This window comes from Lygodium microphyllum, chromosome 27 (genome assembly GCF_053477565.2).
Source record: "Lygodium microphyllum isolate KBCC chromosome 27, Lygodium_microphyllum_v1.1.10, whole genome shotgun sequence".
Taxonomy (NCBI): domain Eukaryota; kingdom Viridiplantae; phylum Streptophyta; class Polypodiopsida; order Schizaeales; family Lygodiaceae; genus Lygodium; species Lygodium microphyllum.
Window position 1 is genome coordinate 6070048 of NC_141161.1, and position 23151 is coordinate 6093198.

General features: G+C 41.7%; 1 protein-coding gene across 1 annotated transcript; it reads right to left on the reverse strand.

Annotated features, from left to right (window-relative positions):
• Positions 1-18156: 18156 nt before the first annotated feature.
• On the reverse strand, positions 18157-22121 carry LOC148012032 (glutamate receptor 3.3-like). The gene is made up of 5 exons (XM_087669586.1): positions 21705-22121; positions 20332-20900; positions 20053-20084; positions 19542-19948; positions 18157-18749 (listed from the first exon to the last, which is right to left on the reverse strand). Exons 1-5 carry the CDS (start codon positions 22065-22067, stop codon positions 18414-18416), a joined length of 1707 nt encoding a protein of 568 aa, XP_087525712.1. The 5' UTR covers positions 22068-22121; the 3' UTR covers positions 18157-18413.
• Between the last annotated feature and the right edge of the window lie 1030 nt (positions 22122-23151).

A 23151-nucleotide genomic window follows, 5' to 3' on the forward strand; every position in this document is an offset into this window, starting at 1 on the left:
TCACTGGAGGACACTTTAGCGGGGATACAACAACCTGAAAGGTGCTGCAATCCCAACTATGGTGGCCCACCCTATTCCGTGATGCTACTAAATTTGTGAAGCACTGCGACGAATTCCAAAGAACCAAGGTGCCCGTGTGCAAAGGTAAAATGAAGTTGACCCCTGTCATAGCCCGACAACCCTTTGAAAAATGGGGCATCAACTTCATTGGACCTATCAGTCCCACGTCACAATACTCTCGGGCTCGCTACATCATAGTGGCAAGTGATTACCTAACGAAGTGGGCAGAGGCAAGAGCTACAAGGAAGAATGACACTAGAACCACTGCAAAGTTCCTGTGGGAGTAGGTCATTTCACGGTTTGGGTGTTCAATAGAATTAGTCAATGATCAGGGCACACACTTCATTAATGAGGTGACATCGCATATGCTCTTTACTTTTCTAATCATTCACATAAAATCCTCGCCCTATTACCCTCAAGCTAACGGATAAGCAGAATCCACCAATAAAATCCTAGTCAATGTACTCACAAAAGTTGTATCTACATCTCGGAGTGACTTGGACAACAAGTTAATGCCGGCCTTGTGGGCCTATCGTACGGCTTATAAAATGGTTATAGGCCAGACACCCTTTAGGCTGACTTATGGAACGGAGGCCATTCTGCCCCTAGAGTTTTTTGTCCCTAGCTTAAGGATAGCAATGCAGGAGCGCTGGGAGGGAAGAGATGCTTGGACAAATCGCTTGGTAGAGCTAGAACGTCTCACCGAAACCCGGCTCTTGGCCACCCATGCGCTAATTTGTGAGAAAGCACGGAGGAAAATGTGGTTTGACAAGCATGTCAAACAATGCGACTTTGATTAGGGGGATCTCGTTCTACTATACTCCGTGAAGGGTCACAAACAGAAAATGAAATTCCGTGGATTGGGACCTTTTCGAGTACGTGCAATTAGTCGAACGGGAAACGTTGAATTAGAAACGCTCGAAGGCGAAGGAATCAGCTTTTTCAATGGCAGCCACATAAAAAAATACTATCCTCCTTCCCACCCGTTGCATGAGCCACCTATGTTGGAAGCCCCTGTCAACGTCTGTGTGGCTACTATTACGGAAATAACAAATCAAGATGAAGAGGCAATGGCACCCGCCTACTTACGAATCACCGTCACTGCGGAAAGACCTATTCTTTTGATGCTTTGATTGACAACGGTGCCGATTACAATATCTTGATGCATGACCATTGGACAGGCATTGGTCAACCTAAACTGTAGCCCACCAACGCCAAACTCACCCCATTTGGGGGCAATGCTTACATGCTCTTAGGGAAGTGCAAAGTGGTCATTTCTATTGAGACTGACCGTATACCCGCTTTCTTTCATGTTTTGCCTAACACAAAAGGGGCCGGTAATATGTCACTATTAGGTCATACTTTTAAGAAGCATACGAATTGTAATGTGGATTATAATCTAGATCACATCCATCTTGCTATAGGAAATGTGCGCATAGTGACGACTTTCAGTAAGGGTTGTTCTGACCCTTTCAACATTGTGAAGCCACCGGTAGAAATCACTACGACTGCACTTACGCTCAAGTCTACACAGAAGGACACTAAGGTCTCATGCCAAGCTCTAGACCCTAGACCCAAACCCACCAAGAGTGCTCACAAGGCCAAGGAGTCTAAGCTTATATGGGTGCCAAAGCGGCAAAGACCACCTCTGGGTAGACCACCCAAACGTGCTGCTAAACACCAAAACAATCAGTTCACAGCCTAAGAGGCAATTTGGATGCTATCAACGTAGGCACACAACCACGCCGCGATGGATCCCCAAAGATCTCTTGCGAGCGCAAGGCTACTATGAAGGCAACCCCTGGATTTGGGTGCCTAAGAATGGCAAGTCTAAAGGCTCATCTCCAAGCAACCTCACTCCAGTGAGAGAGGCTTGCAAACATAGCACCCGGGCCGTAGTTAGCAAACCACTGCCGACTGTGACTAATAAGGCCCAGCTAATTTATTGACCAAAGCAATCGCTAAAAGCCTCAAGCTTACCTCACTCAAAAGAGTTGAATACTTCTGTTGACTGTGCACTCAGAACCGAGCACAACTTCCATGCCACCAGAGCTTCCTACAGCACTTCAAAGTGCTTCGGAGTGCAAAGCCACACCCGTGACACCAGCAATGGAGTCATTATTGTCCAGTTCAATTGCACCATCACCACCAACAGGTCTTAGGCCTTCCTATGCGGTATGATCTTTCCTTTCCTTGGCTAAAGACCTTGCTGAAACTTCGGGAGATGACCTTATGACCTGCATTAAGGTGTTAGACCACACTTTCACCACATTTGCTAGGAGTTATGAGCGGTTGGACCTAGGTCTTCTTAATGAACCACTTGCTTTCGAACAAGAATTACATGAGCTCACGCAACTTGCAAGCTCAACTTCCTCGTTCTTACAGCAGTGGTTCACTTTGCGGACCCAATGGGAAAAGAAAGGCTGTCGTATCATGACAAATGCTGAACAAAGGAGGGCAATCAAGACCATTGAGTACGATCCTACTTATGTGGTACCTCTTTCATTTAGAGTTTTGGCCATTACCCGGAACCAACACTTAGATGACCAGGTCCTAGCCCATCCTTACATTGACCAATTCCTTTCAAAAGAAGAACTGCACGTAGCAAGCCGCCTTAATACTGGAGATATTTTTCACGATGTCTAGACCTATATCTCCTAAGTTTCTGTACAACCCTGTGAACTTGATCGCCACACTCAACTTGAGTACAACCCTGCATTTTATGAGTGGTTGTTGGTCGGAACACCCCATCACAATCACCTTTGATATCCTCACCACTGTTCAATCCTAGGAAGGATTTTCATCTTTCCGAGGGGGAGGAATAAGGCTAAGAAGGCATAAATAATTGTTGAAAGGTTAAAGTCAATTATCAAAAAAATAAAAATAATAAAAATAATAAAAATAAAATAAAAATTAGTTAGTAAAAAATTTCAAGTTCTTTGCATTCCTGTTTTGCGTATTTTTCATGCTTAGCTTCATTTAGCCATGTTTTCCTTTTCCACTTGTGATTAATGAAAAGTATTTTTGCTGGGCGGGAACCCAAGATGGCTCATCAAGATCGCACTCATAAGCTTCCCTTCACAGAAGAAGAAAAGCAAAAATATATGCTGAGTTTGCAAATTCAAGCTTACGGACGGTTGAATTTCCGAATTGTCCACAACCTATCCAGGGTCGTGGAAACAGAGAAAGCAGCTAAGCAGGTCATAGAAAAGTGCAATATGGCCAAGTATGTGGAGAAGGCAGAGCAAAATGTGGATCATGCAAGGTGTGTTGAGTTTTTATGAACTTTCGACTCTACCTCCAAGAGTGCCACGGTGACTGTGGGAAGGGGGGATGCTACCAAGCAAGTCAGGGTACCCTTAAGCAAGGAACTAGTAGAAAAGGCACTGGGCTTGGAATCAAGGGCCGTAAAGAGACCAAAAAGGGATGTCTTCGCCATGCTAAAAATGGACAGCGGCCAGGTGCGATCCAACAACGGAGTCAAGATCTAGGACATCCCTAATGACGAAATCTGCATGCGTGCTAAAGTCATGCACACCCTCTTCTCCAACCATCGATACATTGCCTATATGGGCGGAATAAATGTGCCTGTGCTCGAAAGCCTCGCGGCCAATGCACCAGAAGAGATCGACTGGAATGATTATATAAGACACACAATCGAGAAGGCTGTCGTAGCGCTTGATCTGGGAAGCCAACCTGCTCGAGGTGAATCCCCAGCAGCAAAAGACAAGAAGAAGGCCGCCTCCAAAGCATCATTCATTGGATATGGAGGTGTACTAACCGCCCTAATTGAAGAAGCAGTAAAGGAGGTAGGAGCAGCAGAGCAGAAGCAGGAGAGACCGCCACCCTCACCACACAACGAAGAATCCTCTGGATCTGATGAGGAAATAGAAACTGGTGAGAGTAGTGATGAAGAAGAAAAGCAAGAAGAACAGTGCCAGCAGCAGCAAAGAGAGCGGTGCACTAAGCGCTTCCAACAGCAAAGGGAAGAAAAAAAGAGGAAGAAAGAGAAAGAAGAACTGCAAAAAGCGCAAAGAGTGTCAAGAGCCCAGGAAACAAAGAGGAAAACGAAAGAAAAAGAGGATGCACAGAGAGTGGAAGAGAAGTCTAGAAAGGCAGAAGAGGAGAGGAAAAGAAGGGCTGAGGAGGAGGAAGAAGCCTTGAGGAAGAAGGAACAAGAAGATATAGAACTTGCAACTCACCTATCTGTGGAACAACATCAATGACAAAGAAAGCAAACCCCGCCCCAGGAGGATGAGAATCCGGACACGAGCTTGAATGTGCCAGATCCCATCTCGCCGCCGATCACAGAGGGCAAGGGCAAGGAGGCCATCACGCCTGTCCATACCAGTTTTGTGCCAACTAGCCCTACTGCTTCTGTAATAACCATCCCCGCCCCCGGGAACTTCGCCAAAGGTCGATGAGAGCAATATGGTCACATGGCTGCAGTTCCTGGTGGAAAGGGAGTTAGCAAGAGAAGCTAGCGTAGCCACCCTAGTGTCATGAGTGAAGAGGGTAGCCACGGCTGATCTGGAGCCAAGCCCAGAGCTTAAAAGACAGAAAACAGAAGCTACTACCACTGCCGCCACCATGTCCCATCCCCCACCGCCAGCAGGCCAGAACGATGAGTACGTTAAAGAGCTGCTCTCGTAGCTAGAAAATGCCAAGGAAGGAAAGAGAATTCCCATGGAAGAGTTGGCAACAGAGCGAGAATCAAGAGCCACTCTCCACCTGGGACTAAACAGATAATAGAGTACCAAAAGGAGATTGCTGTGCTAAAGGAGGAAGCCAACAATAGAGATGCAGAAGAAGCAAAAACCCTAAAGGAACATGATGCTGCCTGGGAGGGAAGAAGAAAAATCCTAATGGATCGCCTCAACAGAGAGAGGGAGACCTTTGCTCACTTGCGGCGCAAGAACGACCAGCTCACTGGAGTCAACCAGGAGGCACAAAACTAGCTTGAGAAGATCAAACAGGAGACTGCAGAGCTAGAAAAGCTAAGAGAAGAGTAGGTGCAAAGAAGGTAGGTGCAACTAGATCAGCTCAGTGCGTAGATCGCCAATGAAGACCAGGAGCAGTCCCGCCTACACCGCGAGCTCGAAGACCAAGAGCAACGACTCATGGCTATTAAGACACATGCAAAACTCAAGGGTAACATGAAATGAGATTTTGAAGTCTACTAAATTATAGTTGGTGACAAAGTTGAAAAATTGGCATCACTAGTTTAAATAAATCACGGGGTAGTTCAAAGTCTAGTTGGTACCCTAGTGTCTCTTCTTCCAATTTTGACACCTCATATGTATAATATATGTGGTTGATAATTACATTTTGGCCACCCTTTCTATGTGATATATAACAAGACATTATTGTTCCAAGATTATAAATTGTTCAATTGTGCAATCTCCTTACATAGACATAGTATAGTTGCTTGGGGAGGTCACTATATGTATATCCTTTACATCACGTGTATTCAAGGCATATTTATAAATATCCTTATCTATGAATGTTTCTTGAATAATACATAACCCTTCTCTATTCAACTTGTAAATAACCCCTTTATATTACACCCTTCTGTATGTAAAAAATGTATACAAATGGTACTTTAGAAATACCTTATTTTTAACCCATGTGATGCACACATATATTTATGAGTTACCTCCCCGAGTATAGTTGGTACTTCCAGTACTATGGGGCTATAGAAGACCCTTTATGAGGGTGCTCTTCCATGTTACTCTTATTCCTCCCTCTTATCAATCTTCTTCTCACCCTTCCTAAACTTTCCCATTATTCGTACATTCTTGGTGGTAAAGTACTATGTGTAGTTTTTGAGTGCAAAAGAATTCAATCTTGTTTCTATGTGGATGTGATGCTATAGTTTTCTTATGAATACATTATATGTAAAAAAGTTTTGATTTTTCTACAATAAGGCCTAAATTTCAATCACATATCCTACTCTTCTCTAAAATAATTTATCTCCTTCAAAGTCATAGACATGCTAGGTTAATGTTATCATGTTTAAAAGAAGCATGCCTCTGTTTAGCTACAACCACATTCAAAATTAAACTTGTTAATGTTCTAGATATCAGTAATAAGGGTCTCAAAAATTGATCTGGTGTTACATGCTCAATAAATAACACATGGCATTTTGTCTCCCTCTACCCACAACATGCACACTTACAAATCCATGATAAACCAAGTTATAGAAACTACTTTTGGATCTCTTTATCATATGGAATGTCACACACACACACACACACACACACACACACACACACACACACACACAAACACACACACACACACACACAAATTATTTGGATAAGGCCTAACATGAAAACCAACACATCATTCTTTGTTGGAGGGTGCATAGGGTGTACTTGCAGGTCTTTTTGTGCTTATATCCTTACACACTTGAAGATAAGTTAAATGGTGATATTCCTTATACACCTCCTATGGCTAGGTGCTTTAATAGGGTACGACAAATGGATAGTAAAATATTGGTTACTTATTCTATTGTCTTACCTATATGTATGAGCACACAAAGCTAGATTGGTTACCCACTAAATGACACATGCTAGGCCATTGGGGAGAGTGTTGTTGTACACTTTCAAAACTTGACATAGATATGGGAATAATTGTTGAGATATCGAGCTCCACTCGTGATATGCCAGGGTGGCCGTTGTGCATTTATGTCACCGACTTGTTAGTTGCAGATGCGGTTGGTACACCGCCCATGAATAATAGCTAGATGACAGCTATCCTTATCTACTCTAGTTCGTGGTTCAGTTAGTATGCCACCTTAGTTAGTTGAGTTTGGTTTGAGACCCATATATAGCGTTCTTCTATTTCTTTGTAAGAGAGTTCTTTTGGCTTACACAATTAAGAAGAGGAAAATTGTTTTCAGCCTCACCTGTGTGTGTATTCTCCCATTGTGCAAGCAAAAAAGCTACAAGTGAGACTCCTTCCTTCTCTCCCACAATCTTGACATGGTATCAGAGCCTTGTTCATGGTAAGAGATCAAGAAAGCAAACCAAGTTTGCGGTGTTCTGGTAAGAGGACCAGTGTTGCTTTTATTTTTCTGTTTTAGGAGCAAGTCTCTGCAGGTAGCACAGCCGGAAAGTGCAAGAGTGCATTGTCTCAGATTGAGACGCCCTTCGCGGTGTAGCAAGAGGGCAGTATATGCTGCGGGCAAGGGCTTTAGCCCTTGGTTGCTCTGTTTTTTTGATTTGAGGCCATTTCGGGGTCTGTTTTGGAGGCGGAATTTTTCTACACGCACTCAGGAAAAGGCCCTATTCTATGCTGTGCGACCACTGTTCTATAGGTCGGTGAAAAGTTACTGTAGAAATTGTATCATATGCCTGTGCACAGAGACATTGGGAGTTACAGAATCATCCTTGTTGCCTGTTGATGCAAAATCGTCACTAGGAAGTGACTGTGTGGTCAAATACCACTTTTGTCAGTTTTGCAAATTTGCCCTTGTGAGGCTGAAGCTGTGTTCTTTGCAGTGACATAATTTTTTGCAGTGTTCTGTAATGGCGTCTGATTCTCTTTCACAGATTGTCACTGAAAAGCTTGGCAAGAACAACTTCCAAGCATGGAAGTTCAAAATGACAAATTTCCTTATGGGAAAAGGATATTGGGAATTCCTTGCAGGAAATGAAGAAGAACCAGTTCTTCTTGATGTTCCCAATCAACATCAAATGTAGGCATTTAAAGCATGGCATGAGAGAGCCATGAAAGTTATGTACTGGCTGTCTATCAGCATTTCAGACTCTATGATTGTGCATATTCAAGATGCAAGTATGCCAAAGGAGGCATGGGATACTTTGTCAAAAATGTATAGCACAAATACGCAAGCCAGGAAAATGTAGCTCAAGCAAGAGTTGCACAATGTGCAAAGAGAAAGTATGAGCATCAATGACTACCACATGAAGGTGAAGAAGATTGCAGATGCACTTGTTTCCATTGGGTCACCAGTGGAAGATGATGATTTAGTTTCTGTGACCTTGAATGGTCTAGGAAAGGATTATGCACAGTTTCGAACATCCATTTCCGTCCGTAAAAGATTTCTTGATTTTGAGGAGTTAATTGCTCTTCTAATTTTTGAGGAGCAGAGAAATGGTGGTCTATCTTCTTCAGGAGGAACTTCAAAAGAAGTTGTCTTCTACTCAAATGCTGGAAGAGGTAGAGGCAGAGGTAGAGGAGGCTGATCTGGAGGCCGTGGTAGAAATCAAAATATGCAGCAAACTCAAGAAACCAGTCCTTTGGAGGAGGACGTGGTAACTCTAGAGGCAGGGGGAGCCAAAGAGGTCGTGGTGGATGGCAAAGATGCCAAAATGCAAATAGCAATGTTGAATGCTACTACTGTGGTAAAATGGGTTATATGGCTAAAGACTGCTATAAAAAGCAGAATGACATTATGAATGGAAAATTGCAACAAGGGAATTATGCATCTTCTAGTAGACAGGGTGATGACAGAAATGAGCATTTGTTTATGGTGCAGTACATGACTAATTCTGTGACAAGTGCAGAAGAAAGCAACGAAGTGTGGTATGTTGACTCAGGTGCGTCAAACCACATGATAGGTCATGCAGAATGGATGCAGGATCCAAGGAAAATGGAAAAACCAGGATTTGTGGAGAGTGGTGATGATACTGCACATCCTATTGTGCAGATTGGAAAAATTCCTTTGTCTATGCAGGATGGGAAAAAGAAATACCTGTCGGATGTATTTCATGTCCCGAATATCACCAAGAACCAAGTTTTTGTTGATCAAATGGTTGAGCAGGGCTTGCAAGTCAGATTTAATTCTCATGGATGCTTTGTTGAGGATATGAAAAATAAAGGTCTCTTGATAGCAAAAGGAAAGAAGAAGGGCAGAATGTTTACGTTGGATGCAGACATGCCTAAATTGAGTGCAGCAATGTTTGCACATGGGACCGGTGTAGTTGCAGATATTGATATCTGACATAAACGCATTGGTCATGTTAATGTACAGCGACATAAATCAATGCAAGCCCAAAATATTGTTGTAGGATTGCCTAAATTCAAGGTTGCAGAAATGCATAAGGTATGTGAAGCCTGTCAATTTAGAAAACAGGCAAGGAAACCATTTCCTAGACATGTTCAAGAGAGTAAGAAGCCATTGGAATTAATCCACTCTGATGTGTGGACTACTAAAGCTGCATCTCTTGGAGGCTGTCATTATTTTGTCACTTTTATTGATGACTATAGCAGAAAATTTTGGGTGTATTTTATGAAAAAGAAAAGAGAAGTTTTTGGGCATTTCAAAACTCTTAAAGCTATGGTTGAAAAAGAAACAGGCCTGCAAATAAAATGCCTAAGGTCAGATGGAGGGGGAGAGTACCTCTCAAATGAGTTTGCAAGGTTCTTGTAGGAGCATGGCATAAAGCAACAATATTCATGGTCATACCCCACAACAAAATGGAATTGCAGAAAGAAAAAATAGGCATATTGGAGAGGTATCTCGTGCCATGCTCAATGAAAAAGACCTGCCAGATTTTTACTGGGCTGAGGCAGTTGCTACAGTAGTCTACATAATGAACAGGACTCCCACTGCAGCAATACATGGCATGACTCCAGAGGAGAGGTATACTGGTAGGAAACCAGATATTTCTCATTTGAAAATTTTTGGTTGCATTGCCTATGTTCATGTGCCAGATGAGTTGAGATCCAAGTTGGATCCAAAAGCTGAGAAGTACATCTTTATTGGTTATTCTCTGCAGCAAAAAGGGTATAGATGATATAACCCTTCTACTCATAAGTTTACAGTGAGTAGAGATGTTGTTTTTGATGAGATGAGTAGCTAGTATAAACCAACAAATGTGATTGATGATGTAGATGCACAAAATGGTAATGCTGCACAGAATTCACAGCAGCAGTCACAAAATATTACTGGACCTGGAGTGTCCTCTACCAGTGGTTCACATTCTTCACCATGGACAGGCAGATTGAGATTACGAGAATCTTCTCAAAGCAATGCAGATAGTGGTATGCAGGTATCATGAAAAGGAAAAGAAAAGGTAGATCAGCCCATGTTTGATGTGAATGCAGGTCACTCTTATGTGGATGGTGAATCCAGTGGCTCAAAACATAGCATTGATGATGAGTTGGGTATTCCTTCTATTGTTACACCTGGAGTAAGGAAAACCAGGGATGTTTTGAGAGCACCTGGGAGTGAATCTACTTTGCGCAGGTCTACCAGAGCTAGGTATCCTGTGGATAGACTGAAATATGATGGATTTACAACCATTCACTATGCATATATGGTCAAAGTGATACATGAACCAGAACCCACTTCTTTTGAGCAAGCCATGGGAAAAGAAAAATGGGAGAAAGCCATGGATGAAGAAATGGATGCCTTGGAAGCAAATACTACATGGGAATTGGTACCTTTGCCTAAAGATAAGAATGCAATTGGTTGTAAGTGGGTTTATAAGGTGAAACACAATGCAGATGGTTCTGTGAACAGATACAAGGCAAGATTAGTAGTCAAGGGGTATGCACAAACATATGGCATTGATTATGAAGAAACATTCAGTCCGGTTGCAAGGATGACAACCGTAAGAGTAGTCATTGCTATGGCTTCATCAAAGGGATGGTCTTTACATCAAATGGATGTAAAGAATGCATTCTTGCATGGTGATTTGTAAGAAGAGGTCTATATGAAGCAGCCACTAGGTTATGTGCATGCTGTTCATCCTGAGTTTGTTTGCAGGTTAAAGAAAGCCTTGTATGGCTTAAAGCAAGCACCTAGGGCATGGTCTGACAAGATAGGACACTATCTTGTCACTATTGGCTTTCAGATTTCCAAGGCAGATTTCTCACTTTATGTGAGAAAAACAGAGAAATGTATTATGCTGCTTGTCATTTATGTTGATGATTTGATTATCACAGGTGATAGTGATGAAGATATCCTTCATGTGAAAATGCTATTGAAGCAGAACTTTGAGATGAAGGATTTGAGAGAGCTGCGTTATTTCTTGGACATTGAGGTGATTAGATCACCAAGTGGGATATGGCTCTTTGAAAGGCAGTATGGATTGGACATGCTGTCCAAATATGGGATGACAGGCTGTAAGCCGATTTCAGTTCCTTTGGAGCAACATGTGAAGTTGAGCACAGATGCAGGTGAGCTTCTCGAAGACCCTACTATGTACAGACGCATAGTAGGAAGTTTGATTTATATGACTATTACCAGGCCAGATTTGAGCTATACTGTTGGATTGGTAAGTCAGTTTATGCAGGCTCCAAGAAAACCACATTTGGATGCAGCTAGACGCATACTCAGGTATGTGAAGTCCACATTGCAGTATGGACTATTTTATGAGACTAGGGTTCAGATACAATTGCATGGATACACTGATGCTGATTGGGCTAGTAGTATTTCTGATAGACGATCTACCAATGGATATGTGTTCTCTTTTGGGAGTGCTGCAGTCACTTGGAGCAGCAAGAAACAATGTATAGTTGCCTTATCGAGCACAGAGGCTGAGTACAGGGGTGCAGCAATGGCTGCATGTGAGGTAGCTTGGTTGCATAAGCTACTTTATGATATGCATCAACCTACAGATGGGCCAGTTGTCATTTATTGTGACAACATGAGTAGTATACACTTGGCAAATAACCCAGTCTATCATGCTAGAACAAAGCACATTGAGGTGCATTATCACTATGTGCGGGAGAGGGTTTTACTAGGTCTTATTGATCTAGTTTATGTCAGCACAGAGGATCAGGTAGCTGACATATTCACAAAGGCATTGGTCGCAGAGAAGCTGCACAAGTTCAGAGACCTGCTTGGTGTGCAGGAATTGGAATTGAGCTTGAGGGGGAGTGTTGAGATATCGAGCTCCAGTCGTGATATGCCAGGGTGACCATTGTGCATTTATGTCACCGACTTGTTAGTTGTAGATGTGGTTGGTACACCACCCATGGATAATAGCTAGATGACAGCTATCCTTATCTACTCTAGTTCGTGGTTTAGTAAGTATGCCACCTTAGTTAGTTGAGTTTGGTTTGAGACCCATATATAGGGTTCTTCTATTTCTTTGTAAGAGAGTTCTTTTGGCTTACACAACTAAGAAGAGGAAAACTGTTTTCAGCCTCCACCTGTGTGTGCATTCTCCCATTGTGCAAGCAAGAAAGCTACAAGTGAGACTCCTTCCTTCTCTCCCACAATCTTGACAATAATACCTTTAACATCAATAGCAAAAACTTTGCAAAAAAAGTAAAAAATAATCAAAATATCATTTTTTGATTAATTGCACATACAGAAAGTGCACCCTTGTCCATCACTAGTTTGATGGTAAGTAAACAAGAAGTCATGTCCTCTCTAATGTGTGAAGGAGAGTGGATGTTGAGCTGCTAAATAAGCACTTTGATTGGCAAATATGTTGCAAATTGTTACAACTATATATATCATCTCTCACTTGACTTAGGTCTCACCTATATATACTAACTCTACATCAATATGAATCATTCTTTGGGAGCATGTCTTGTGTATCTCTCTCATACTCTCTCTCTCTCTCTACATGGTATCAGAGCTATGGACATGTAGCAACAACAAGGAAGATAAGTTGTTTCATTGTTTATACTTGATTGAATTCTTTGCACAAGTGATGATTTGATACATGAACTTGTTCAAATTAGAAGTATTAGTTAATTGGATGATAGAGCTCTCGTCGTGCTCTCGAATCCTGTCAAAATCTAGATCAAAAGTTATGACAGTTCATGATTCAAGACAGTAATTTTGCTCGAATATGTCATTCTTTATTTAAAACTGCATAGCCAATTGCGTAATTGTTAACGGATATCCATCTGGCCAACGTTCGGTTCTCTTCTTCCAAGGACAAGGCTTTTCTGGGTGGAAAGTAAAGATGATGCTAATTCTTGAAGGTGACGAATTATTTAATATTGTTTTGGGTGACTTCTCTTGCCCAGTTCAACCTATTGATGTGATGAATAATAATTCTGTGATTATTGATGGTCCATTATTTGAACAATGGAAAATTGATCATATTGATTGGATTCGTCGTGACAAAGCGGCTTGTCGTTATATATTGTCTGCACTTCCTGACTCACTTATGTTGGATGTCTTTGATCTGGAAACCTCTCATGCTGTTTGGGAGTATCTTATCTCAACGTTTGAGAAGAAATCGGTCACCGAAATTTTATATCTCCAAACTTGTTTGAAGAATCTTCAATATAAGGTTGGTACTTCTATGCACTCTCATATCGAGGCTTTTAAAGGCATTATCAATCAGCTTGGTACTGCCGGTGCTCCTGTTGCTAAAAATCAGATTGTTACTCAACTTCTTCATACCATCAAAGATCCTTTATATGACAATATCATCATTATTTTGTCTAACAAGGATGATATCCACTTTGACAAAGTATGTATATCTCTTATTGAATATTCTCAACGTCATGAGCATCATTTGGAAAAATCTGATGTTGTTTTGGTCACTCGCAAACAAAGGGATTTTGATGTTGCTTTTGTTGCTCGCAAACGTCCCGCTTCACATTTTCAGCAGGGTGGACGCCCTAATCAAGGTAGTAAATCTTCTCGTCTTGCTTATCCTAACAAACATTGTTCTTATTGTGATAAGAAAGGCCATGTGGCTTCTGATTGCTGGGCATGTCAATATGATGAGGAGCATGGAGTTACTACAAAGCAACCTCGCTCGTCCAAAAGTTTTCCTCCTTGTGATTATTGTGCACATACAGATCATCCATCTCGTCATTGTTATAAATGCAGTTATGATGAAGAACGTTCTCGAGCTTATATTGTTCAACAAACTACAATTGATGATGATCATATTCATCAAGAGCTCAATTTCGTTCATCATGATATCTCTCCAGAAAAGGTACTTCATGTTCATGATGGTTCTCTATTCATCGTTGATTCAGGTGCCACTGGAAACATGACATACCAATCGCAGTGGCTTCACAATTATCATTCTCTTCCTGTCAAGAAGTTTGTTTACCTTACGGATGATACGACTTGTCAAGTCAAAGGAGTGGGTGATTTATATCTAGGGACTGTTTCATCCACTAGAATATTAAGAGGAGTTCTTCATGTTCCAGATTTGCAAAGAAATCTTCTTTCTGTTGCTTGTCTAGTTGATCTTGGTTTGTTTGTTGGCTTTGATCATAATCAATGTCGTATGGAGAAAGACGGGCATACTATAGCAGTGGCTCCTCGACATGGTAATCTATTTGAGCTATCATTGAACGATACAGTTGCAAATGTTGTTGCTGCCCTTGGAGATGCAGATTGCAAATTATGGCATCAACGATTTGCACACTCCGATTTTGCCAAAATTCTTGATCTTCATCGTCATGGTCTTGTGCAAGGTATGGATCTTAAATCTCATCCACGTATGGGAATATATGAGTACTGTGCACTTGGAAAACACCATCGTTCGCCTTTCCACACTTCTACTTCATCACATTCCTGTGCTCTCTTGGATTTGGTTCATACCGATATTTGCGGTCCTTTTCCTGCCTCAAAGTCTCAATATCGATATTTTATAACTTTCATTGATGATTTCTCACGGTACACACATGTCTATCTTCTTCGACATAAGTCTGAGACTTTATCTATATTTAAACAATACAAGATAAGTGTGGAGCTTCAAACAGGATTCTCTATAAAGATGCTTCGTAGTGACAATGGCGGTGAATATGTATCCAATCTATTTGATGACTTCTGTAATGATCAAGGTATTCATCATGAGTTTACAGCTCCTTATTCTCCTCAGCAAAATGGTGTTGCTAAGCGCAAAAATCGCACTATTCTTAATGCTATATGTTGCATGCTTATACACTCTGGTTTGTCTCGAAAGTTTTGGACTGAAGCACTTCTAACAGCTGCTTTTATTCAAAATCATCTTCCAACTACTGCACCTGCTGGTAAAATTCCTATAACAATTTGGACAGGGAAGACACATTCAGTCTCTCACTTTCGCACATTTGGCTGCATTGCTTATATTCATGTGCCCAAGGACACTCAACATAAGTTGGATCCTCCATGTTTGAAGGTTATTTTTCTTGGTTATTCAGATCATTCCAAAGGTTACAAATTTTATGATCCTTCTTCTCAAAAGGTTATCATTAGTCGTGATGCTATATTTGATGAGAAGACTATGGGTGGCACATGGTCGTCAGATGTTTCAAATGGTACACAGTCTTTGCTTAGTGCATTTCCTTACTTGCTTTGTGATTCTACTAATTCTGATGATCATAAACCTCCTTCACCTCCAAAGAAGATTGATGAAAATTTGGAGATCTATGTCGATCTTCCTATTGAGATAGAGCATGGATTCTATTCTATTGAATATGATGTCTTTGATGATGCTATGTCTGTCCAAGAGGATCCAATATCGTATATGGAAGCTATCAATTCGTCTCAAAGGGATCAATGGCAAGAAGCTATGCAAGCTGAGTACGATTCTTTAATCTCCAAAGGTACATGGATTCTTATTGAACTCCCCCCAAATCGTGTTCCTATCAAATGTAAATGGGTTTATAAAATCAAGACCAAAGTTGATGGCTCGTTTAATAAGTTCAAAGCACGACTTTTTGCAAAAGGTTACTCACAGATTGCAAGAGTAGATTATCAAGAAACATTTTCTCCCGTTGTGCGCTCCACAACTGTTCGTATGATTTTGGCTTTTGCAACACTATTTGATCTAGAAATTCACCAAATGGATGTTAAAACGGCTTTTCTCAATGGAGATCTTGAAGAAGAAATCTATATGGAGCAACCTAAAGGTTTTATGATTGCAGGAAAGGAGCATCTTGTATGCCAGCTTCATCGTGCATTATATAGATTGAAGCAAGCCTCTCGTGCTTGGTATATTAAGATTGATCAGTTCCTCATATCTAAAGGTTTTGTTGCATGTTTTGCTGACCCAAATCTTTACATCAAAAGGGAGGACAAATATTTTATTATTCTTGCTCTATATGTTGATGATACTATTCTTGTGTCAAATAATATTGCTTTCTTGGATGCTATGAAGAAGCTTTTATCGACTGCATTTGAAATGGTGGATCTTGGTGAGATACATTCTTGTTTGGGTATTCAAGTTCAACGACACCGACAAAAAGGCATTCTTCTTCTTCGCTAGACAAAGTTTATTAATGATATTGTTAAGAAGTTTGGGTTGACAAATGCGCACTCTGCCAACACTCCCATTCTTTCAAGCTCTACCAAGGGTACATCTACAACACGCAATGAAGAATCAGCCATTCATCAACCTTTTGCTAATCTTGTTGGTTGTCTTCAATTTATTGGTTTAAACACAAGACCAGATATTTTATTTGCAGCTAACTTTTTGGGACAGTATCTTTCTTCCCCTTCCACTATTCATTGGAGTGCTGCAAAACGTATTCTTAATTGCCTCAAGGGTACTAAGGAATTTGGTCTTATTTATCGTCGTGAAGAGGATTCTTCTTTATCTTGTTCAACTTCTCTGGACCTTATTGGATATATAGACGCTGATTGGGCAAGTTCACACTTATCCATGAGATCTACAAGTGGAAATTGTTTCTTTGTAAATAGATGTTTGGTTTCTTGGTCCAACAAGAAACAACGATGTGTTGCGGTTTCTACAACTGAAGCCGAATATGTTGCTACATCATTAGCAGCTCGCGAGCTAGTTTGGCTTCGACAACTACTTGCATATTTGGGACATCCTTCATCATCTAGTACACCTCTTCGATGCGATAACCAAAGTGCTATTAGTCTTACCAAAGACTATATACAACATAGTAAATCAAAGCATATGGCTATTCATTATCATTATGTTCGACATGAAGTCAAGAAAGGTTCCATTATGGTGGAGCATTGTCCCAGTGTGATCAAATGGTTGCAGACATCTTCACAAAAGCTCTTAGTGAAGCTCGCTTTAGCTCATTAAGACATGCACTTGGTATTGTTCCAAGTTCTTGTCTCATTGATTGAGGCATGCATCATTGTATTCAAGAAAACTTTATAGTAAATCATTTTTGTATCGTAGGTATGTGTAGGGGCTCGGGTTTTTCCCTTGTTCTCCCCAAGGGTTTTTTCACTCGCAGCTAGAGACCTTTGTTTGAGTGGGGATGTTACAACTATATATATCATCTCTCACTTGACTTGGGTCTCACCTATATATACTAACTCTACATCAATATGAATCATTCTTTGGGAGCATGTCTTGTGTCTCTCTCTCGTACTCTCTCTCTCTCTCTCAACACAAACTAGGTGTCGCTGACTTTGTGTGTAAATCCTCTCATAGGCAAAACAAATAACATGATAGAAAAGCACATTATGCCAAATTCACAGGTTTAATAATGTTTGTGCATATACAAATTTCTTGGCATGATTTTGGCTTCTTACTTCACGAATCTTACATCCAATAACTCAATTCAAGACATGCTAGTTTCAGAGATTCACAAACACACACACACACACTCCCTCCCTCCCTCCCTCTCTCCCCCCCCTCTCTCTCTCTCTCTCTCATCTAGTTATACAGTCTCCTAGAAATGTATCATAATCCATGACTCATCCATTGATTTAGAAAGTCTATAATGAACAATTTAGTACCACACATAAACAAACATCCACACATTACTCGCCCCCCCCGCCCCCCAAAAAAAAAAAAAAAAAACTACTTATTTGTGTGCATGTATGAGAACATATCTACATATACACCTAATCATTATTTTAATAAATAAATATAAAAACGGTAACATAAGAAGGAAATTTATATGTCTTACAATGTACTTGTAAAATGACATCTTATAGTTGGGTAACCGAGTATTTGTAGGCAAATAGATTGGTCAATTTTTGTAACTCTTTTGCTTCACTTCACTAAAGTGTTTTACTTAACCCCTACTCTTGCCATGCAAGCCTTGTGATTAAGTCAGTTTTTTTAATTCTCATAAATTCTATAAAGAGTCATATTGATTTTCTATGACAAAAAATATATATATAAGAAGCCATAGGCGTATCAATTGCTTATGGTGAGTCCGATGTGTTAATAGATTCCCTTTTTAGGCATGATATTTAAATTAGTTTTACATACAAACTAAGTGAAGCATCATGACTAGGCAATTGACTTCATAATCCTGGCCATGTCCTTTCCTCTCAATTCCCCAAGGTCAGATGATACCACCTCGTCCCCTTTCAAGAAATTTCTTTCTGCATGTCGCTGCACAAATATGTTACAAATAATACAATTGTTGAATGTTGATCGTAGTCACTGCTCAAATATGTTACAAATTTTGGGCACTGAATTGCAGAGGAACCCACATATGATATACATAACACGATGTACGATCATTACTAATTACACGATCCCAGGTTCATCGGCTACCCTTCTTGAGCCTCTGCTCAATGATCTCGATGTTAATTGACGTCTGGTCATGCGTGTGACAGCATTCCAGTATGAGGGGGCCTTGGTTGCGATCCTCCACAGCACGCAGATCGCATACAATCCCCCGAAGATGATAAACAGCCCAGCGAACCTGCTCAACTGTAAGTGATCAGGAGCCATGTTGGGTTTGCAGTCCCCATTTTTAACCAGGTACTTATCCTTCAGCTTCTGCAGATCCCCATTTTCAGCCATCTCCAGGATCCCCTCTGATATCTTCTTCGTCAGCAATGGTAAACTCTTGCTCACGGCCTGCAACGAAGATTCATTTTGCTGTCAATATAGCTTTCTGGGACCTCTGTGTATATCAAATGTACACTTTGATGGAGATTTCATGCTTGCTAGAATGAATGCATCTACTGATGTCAAGTGTGGACCCTATTTTGAGAGTTCTCATTTTGGCCATTACAGGAGTGGCAATGGCGCATTGCTGCTGGTCGATTAATCAAACAGGCTGCGCTTACAGGAGAATTCGTGATCGCCTACAGTAGTGGCTATGACAGTACAGTAAGTTGCTGATCACTTATTCAAAGTCAAGCTTGAGCCTGCAATTATAGGAAGAGTGATTTTCACTGCGGTTATATATAAGGGCAGTTAAACAAACAATGTGATCATTTATGGTAGTTACTTCTGATCACTTATTCGAACTAAAGCTTGAGGCTGCACTCAAAGGAGGACTGTTCATCACTTGGTGAAGGCCATCTTGGCGTAACACGGAGTCATATAACGGGCAGTGGCTCTAACATTATATATGATGCTTTGGCAGTCTCTGCCACTGCATTGCATTCATGGTTGTAATGCAGACTTGCTCCATTCTTGAACAGCCTTGGAGAAGTGCTTAATGCAACCTTGTCTCAAACCAGTGCAGTGCCTCTGGCCATGTAATACTTCTTTGAGCCAAAGTTGATTGGGCATGGCTGCCTCCATTAATGAGGCAAATGGATACTCACCTAAGGCATGAGAAATTGCCACTGTGGCCAACCGCAAGACATAGACAAAGCCAACACTCATATAGCAAGTTATAAAGGGAGTTCGGCAACTTACAAAGCCAAATCCACCAAAGTAGGCAATCTGATCGCCTGCTTTAGTTAAATCATTGCAGTGCTTCTGCAGTAAAATTTGCACGTAAGGGGTTTCATCGAGAACAGCCGCCACATTACTTTGACCTGATTGTAAAGCTTTCACATAGTCTTCTTGAGAAGCATATGCCTTTAATCTCCGGTGTGGGAAACCCAAGTGCCTTAGATAGTCTCCCACAAATGACCCGCTTTGATAACCAACAAGCTTAGTGCTACTCTTTAGCAGGCCTTCATAGCTTTGAATGGTAGGAAAGAGCTGCTGAGCAGAAAGCTGGGATGCCAAGCTTGCTGTGTAGCTAGAGTAGAAAATTAGCGCAGTGAACAGCCAAGCAACAGTAACGATGCGTCCTGTATGTGTTCTTACATACTCCTCTGCATCAAATATATCTCAGCATTAGTCTCTTGTGATCAGGTCCTGGTTGTAAGAGTAAAAGGAAAAATGGGTGAGACATTGAAGGCTTGAAACGAGTACTTACGCTGAGAAAAAAACACGCACAGTGATGTAAACCTGATCCAAAATTTTCTTTAGAAACAGTATGGGAAGGAGCATACAAATCGTGTGAAATATGTTGTGCAGGTTGCTTCAATCCGAATACATATTTAATTTTACCCTAATAGATACAGTTCAAGATCTGTCTTTGTAAGTTGAATTGCTGAAATTGAAACTAGTTATTCAGTTGTATACTGTGGCTTGATTAAGCTTATATTAATAGTCTGATTAAAAATCAGTTTGAAAATAAGGATTTATAACACACCAATAGGCATTGAGGAGCCGTTGCTTGTGGGAAACCGGGGAGTTTAGAGGAGAATGAACTGAGCGCTGAGCTTCGATTCCTAGGCTGCCATTGAAAGGCGGTTCCATGGTGGTATTCTCATCGACGCCAGTGTGGTCATTGTTGTTGCTATTCTCCTCATTGGGATGAGAAGGCACCTCATGAGGGCTTCCCTCACAAATGCGGCGCGGTTGCATACTATCTGTTCTGCTACAGCTCGTGTTTGATGTTGGTGAACCTCTCATGGTCCTAGAATCAACAGGTTCAGGGTTGGGACGAGATCTGTGCTTGCCATGCCTGGAATCCTTCATGAATTCTGGGTTCTTGTTTTCCAGGATGTAAAGCAGCATCCCAGTGGAAAGGAAGGCACATCCTATTACCAGCCATAGCTGCAATGAGAAGGGATGCAGGAAGTCCCACATGGTGGTGGGCTTCCCATGTGTGAGAGGTACCACCATCACAAGTGAGGACTGAATGTAAGGCAGAGTGAAGTCCACCTTGTCCATTCGATCTCTGTTGATCGTAAGGTCCGCCACAATGATGTCTGCCTCCTGATGATTGGGATCAATTCGATAGCACAGCAAGGTGTTAGAACTAAATCATCAGAGCAATATGTTTAAACATTAAGACATTTAAACAGATGATCCAAACACCTTCGATTTTGAAAGTTGCAGGTTTCCCCCAGTGCTTTTGAACGACACTTCTCAAATGTATAACTAAAATGAAGTTATATTTTGTCAAATTTCAAACTTCCTGGTAGCTGCTCTAAAAACTTCGCAGTTTGGTCGACATAAAACCTTGGTTTTTCGTGAACACCGCACGCAGGCACATATGCATGCGCCTGCACAAGGATGTGTATGCAGCATGTGCACATACACACAAGAAGTTTTGACAGTTGTCTGGGAAAAGGGGTTTTTTTCCCTTCCTTTTTCCATAGAATGTTCAACATCATGAGCTTCTGATGAGCACGCACCACATACCTAGGTAGGTGCGGTTGGTGGCTGCACACCCCCACCGATGTCCGGCAGCCCGATGCCTCCACCCACTAGGTATGGAGTCCTCCCTCATAGTGACTTCTAATGTTGATGTAATTCACAAGGTGTAATTATAATGGGAATTCTGCTAAAATTACCTGTGAAACCCTCCCCCTCCCTGTTTCCCGCGCCCCCCCCCCCCCACAACACACACACACAGAAAAACCACAGACACAGAAACACACATTTTGGGTGAAACCAATGATCCCCTGCTAGGAATTCGTTAGCGCGATGGATAACACCATGATTACTATTACCAGCATCACAAAGATTATATTACAAGCATGGACACAGGCAATTAAAGCAGGGAGAGGCACTGACCCTATTGTGAACCATGTCGACCATGTCATTGTAGCTAGGGGTGGAAAGACCGTCGCCGTGTCCAACAAAATGAAAGGCGGGCCGAGGGTGAACGCGGGACATGGCTTGGAGGAAGACTTGGACACAGAAGCCATCGAAGGTGGTGCTGAGGGCGGGCTTATGATGAGGGGGGCCTGTCCAGTTGACGAACTCCTCGAAGCCGACCTTGTATGGGATCAGGACGCGGAGCGGAGGGCCGGAAGAAGAAGAAGAAGAAGAAGCTGCTGCTGCTACTATTAATGGCGACACTGAGAGACCTGCAAACAGTGACAAGAAGAAGAAGACGATGATGATGACGAAGACGGAGAAGGGCGTCTGCGCCATTTCCCCGACTCCCGACTCCCGACTCCCGAGCTTATTCCGCAGTCGCCTGGTTTTCCAAGCTTTCTAAAAGGAAGTAACGAATGAGAATCAAATTTGACGGCTGTGGTCCCGACACGACACGTCACCTCGGCACGTCACACTCCCATCTAGGTAATCGTCTCAGAACGTCAATTTTACCTCTTGTACAGTGACTGATATCACCAGATTCGCCACGGCGCATGTTCGGCTATTAGTGGGACCCTCAAGGCTCAGAACGTCAGATGTGCCATGCAACCCTTGTCTTCGTTTTCCTTTTGCCTTGCTTTCTACACGCGTTAGTTAGCCTAGAAACGATCCGCAAGTCTGGCAGCGTGCAACCATCCTCAAAGGCCTAAGACTAAAGATGCGGAAGAACAAAGACAAAGTCCATGGGCAACTTGTAGGTTTTGGCTTCTCCTATTCAATTTCAAGGTGAGGATTGCTCGTCAAAACTCACAATCACAAATTTGAATCTTAAACACACCTCTCTCTCTCTCTCTCTCTCTCTCTCTCTCGTCTCCCCAAAAGTATGATGGCCCATCACATCACCAAGTCTTTGGATATGTTGTCTACACACATACCTATGAAGGCGAGTAGATAATTAGATTGACCGTGCCCATGATAGACACACATGCGCACGAAATCACCACGCATGCACACACAATTGAGTGTATGTGTACCCACAATATGGTCAACCCATACCTTTGCCACACCATTAGGTTTGGTGCACTTTGCTTGTGAGAAAAGCCATGACCCAATGAAAAAATATATGTTGAGTAAATTACATAGTGCAGATTCTAAAGTGCAAGCCACCTAGTAATGTTATTAAGAAGTAAGAGCGTGGGCTAATTAACCAAAACGATACAACTCTTTATTTGTATTCTTGGTCTTATGTAATTAATGCCTTCACTTTGGGGGTCCACCTTCAATATGTGCCATCATCCATGGATAGTTTGACCGTTGTTAGCTCTAGAGAGGGTGTGCAAGCCTGCCATATTAAGGGAAACACTAAATTTCTATGGACATGTTGTAGAGTCATGATAGTCCACATAACCATGTATACACA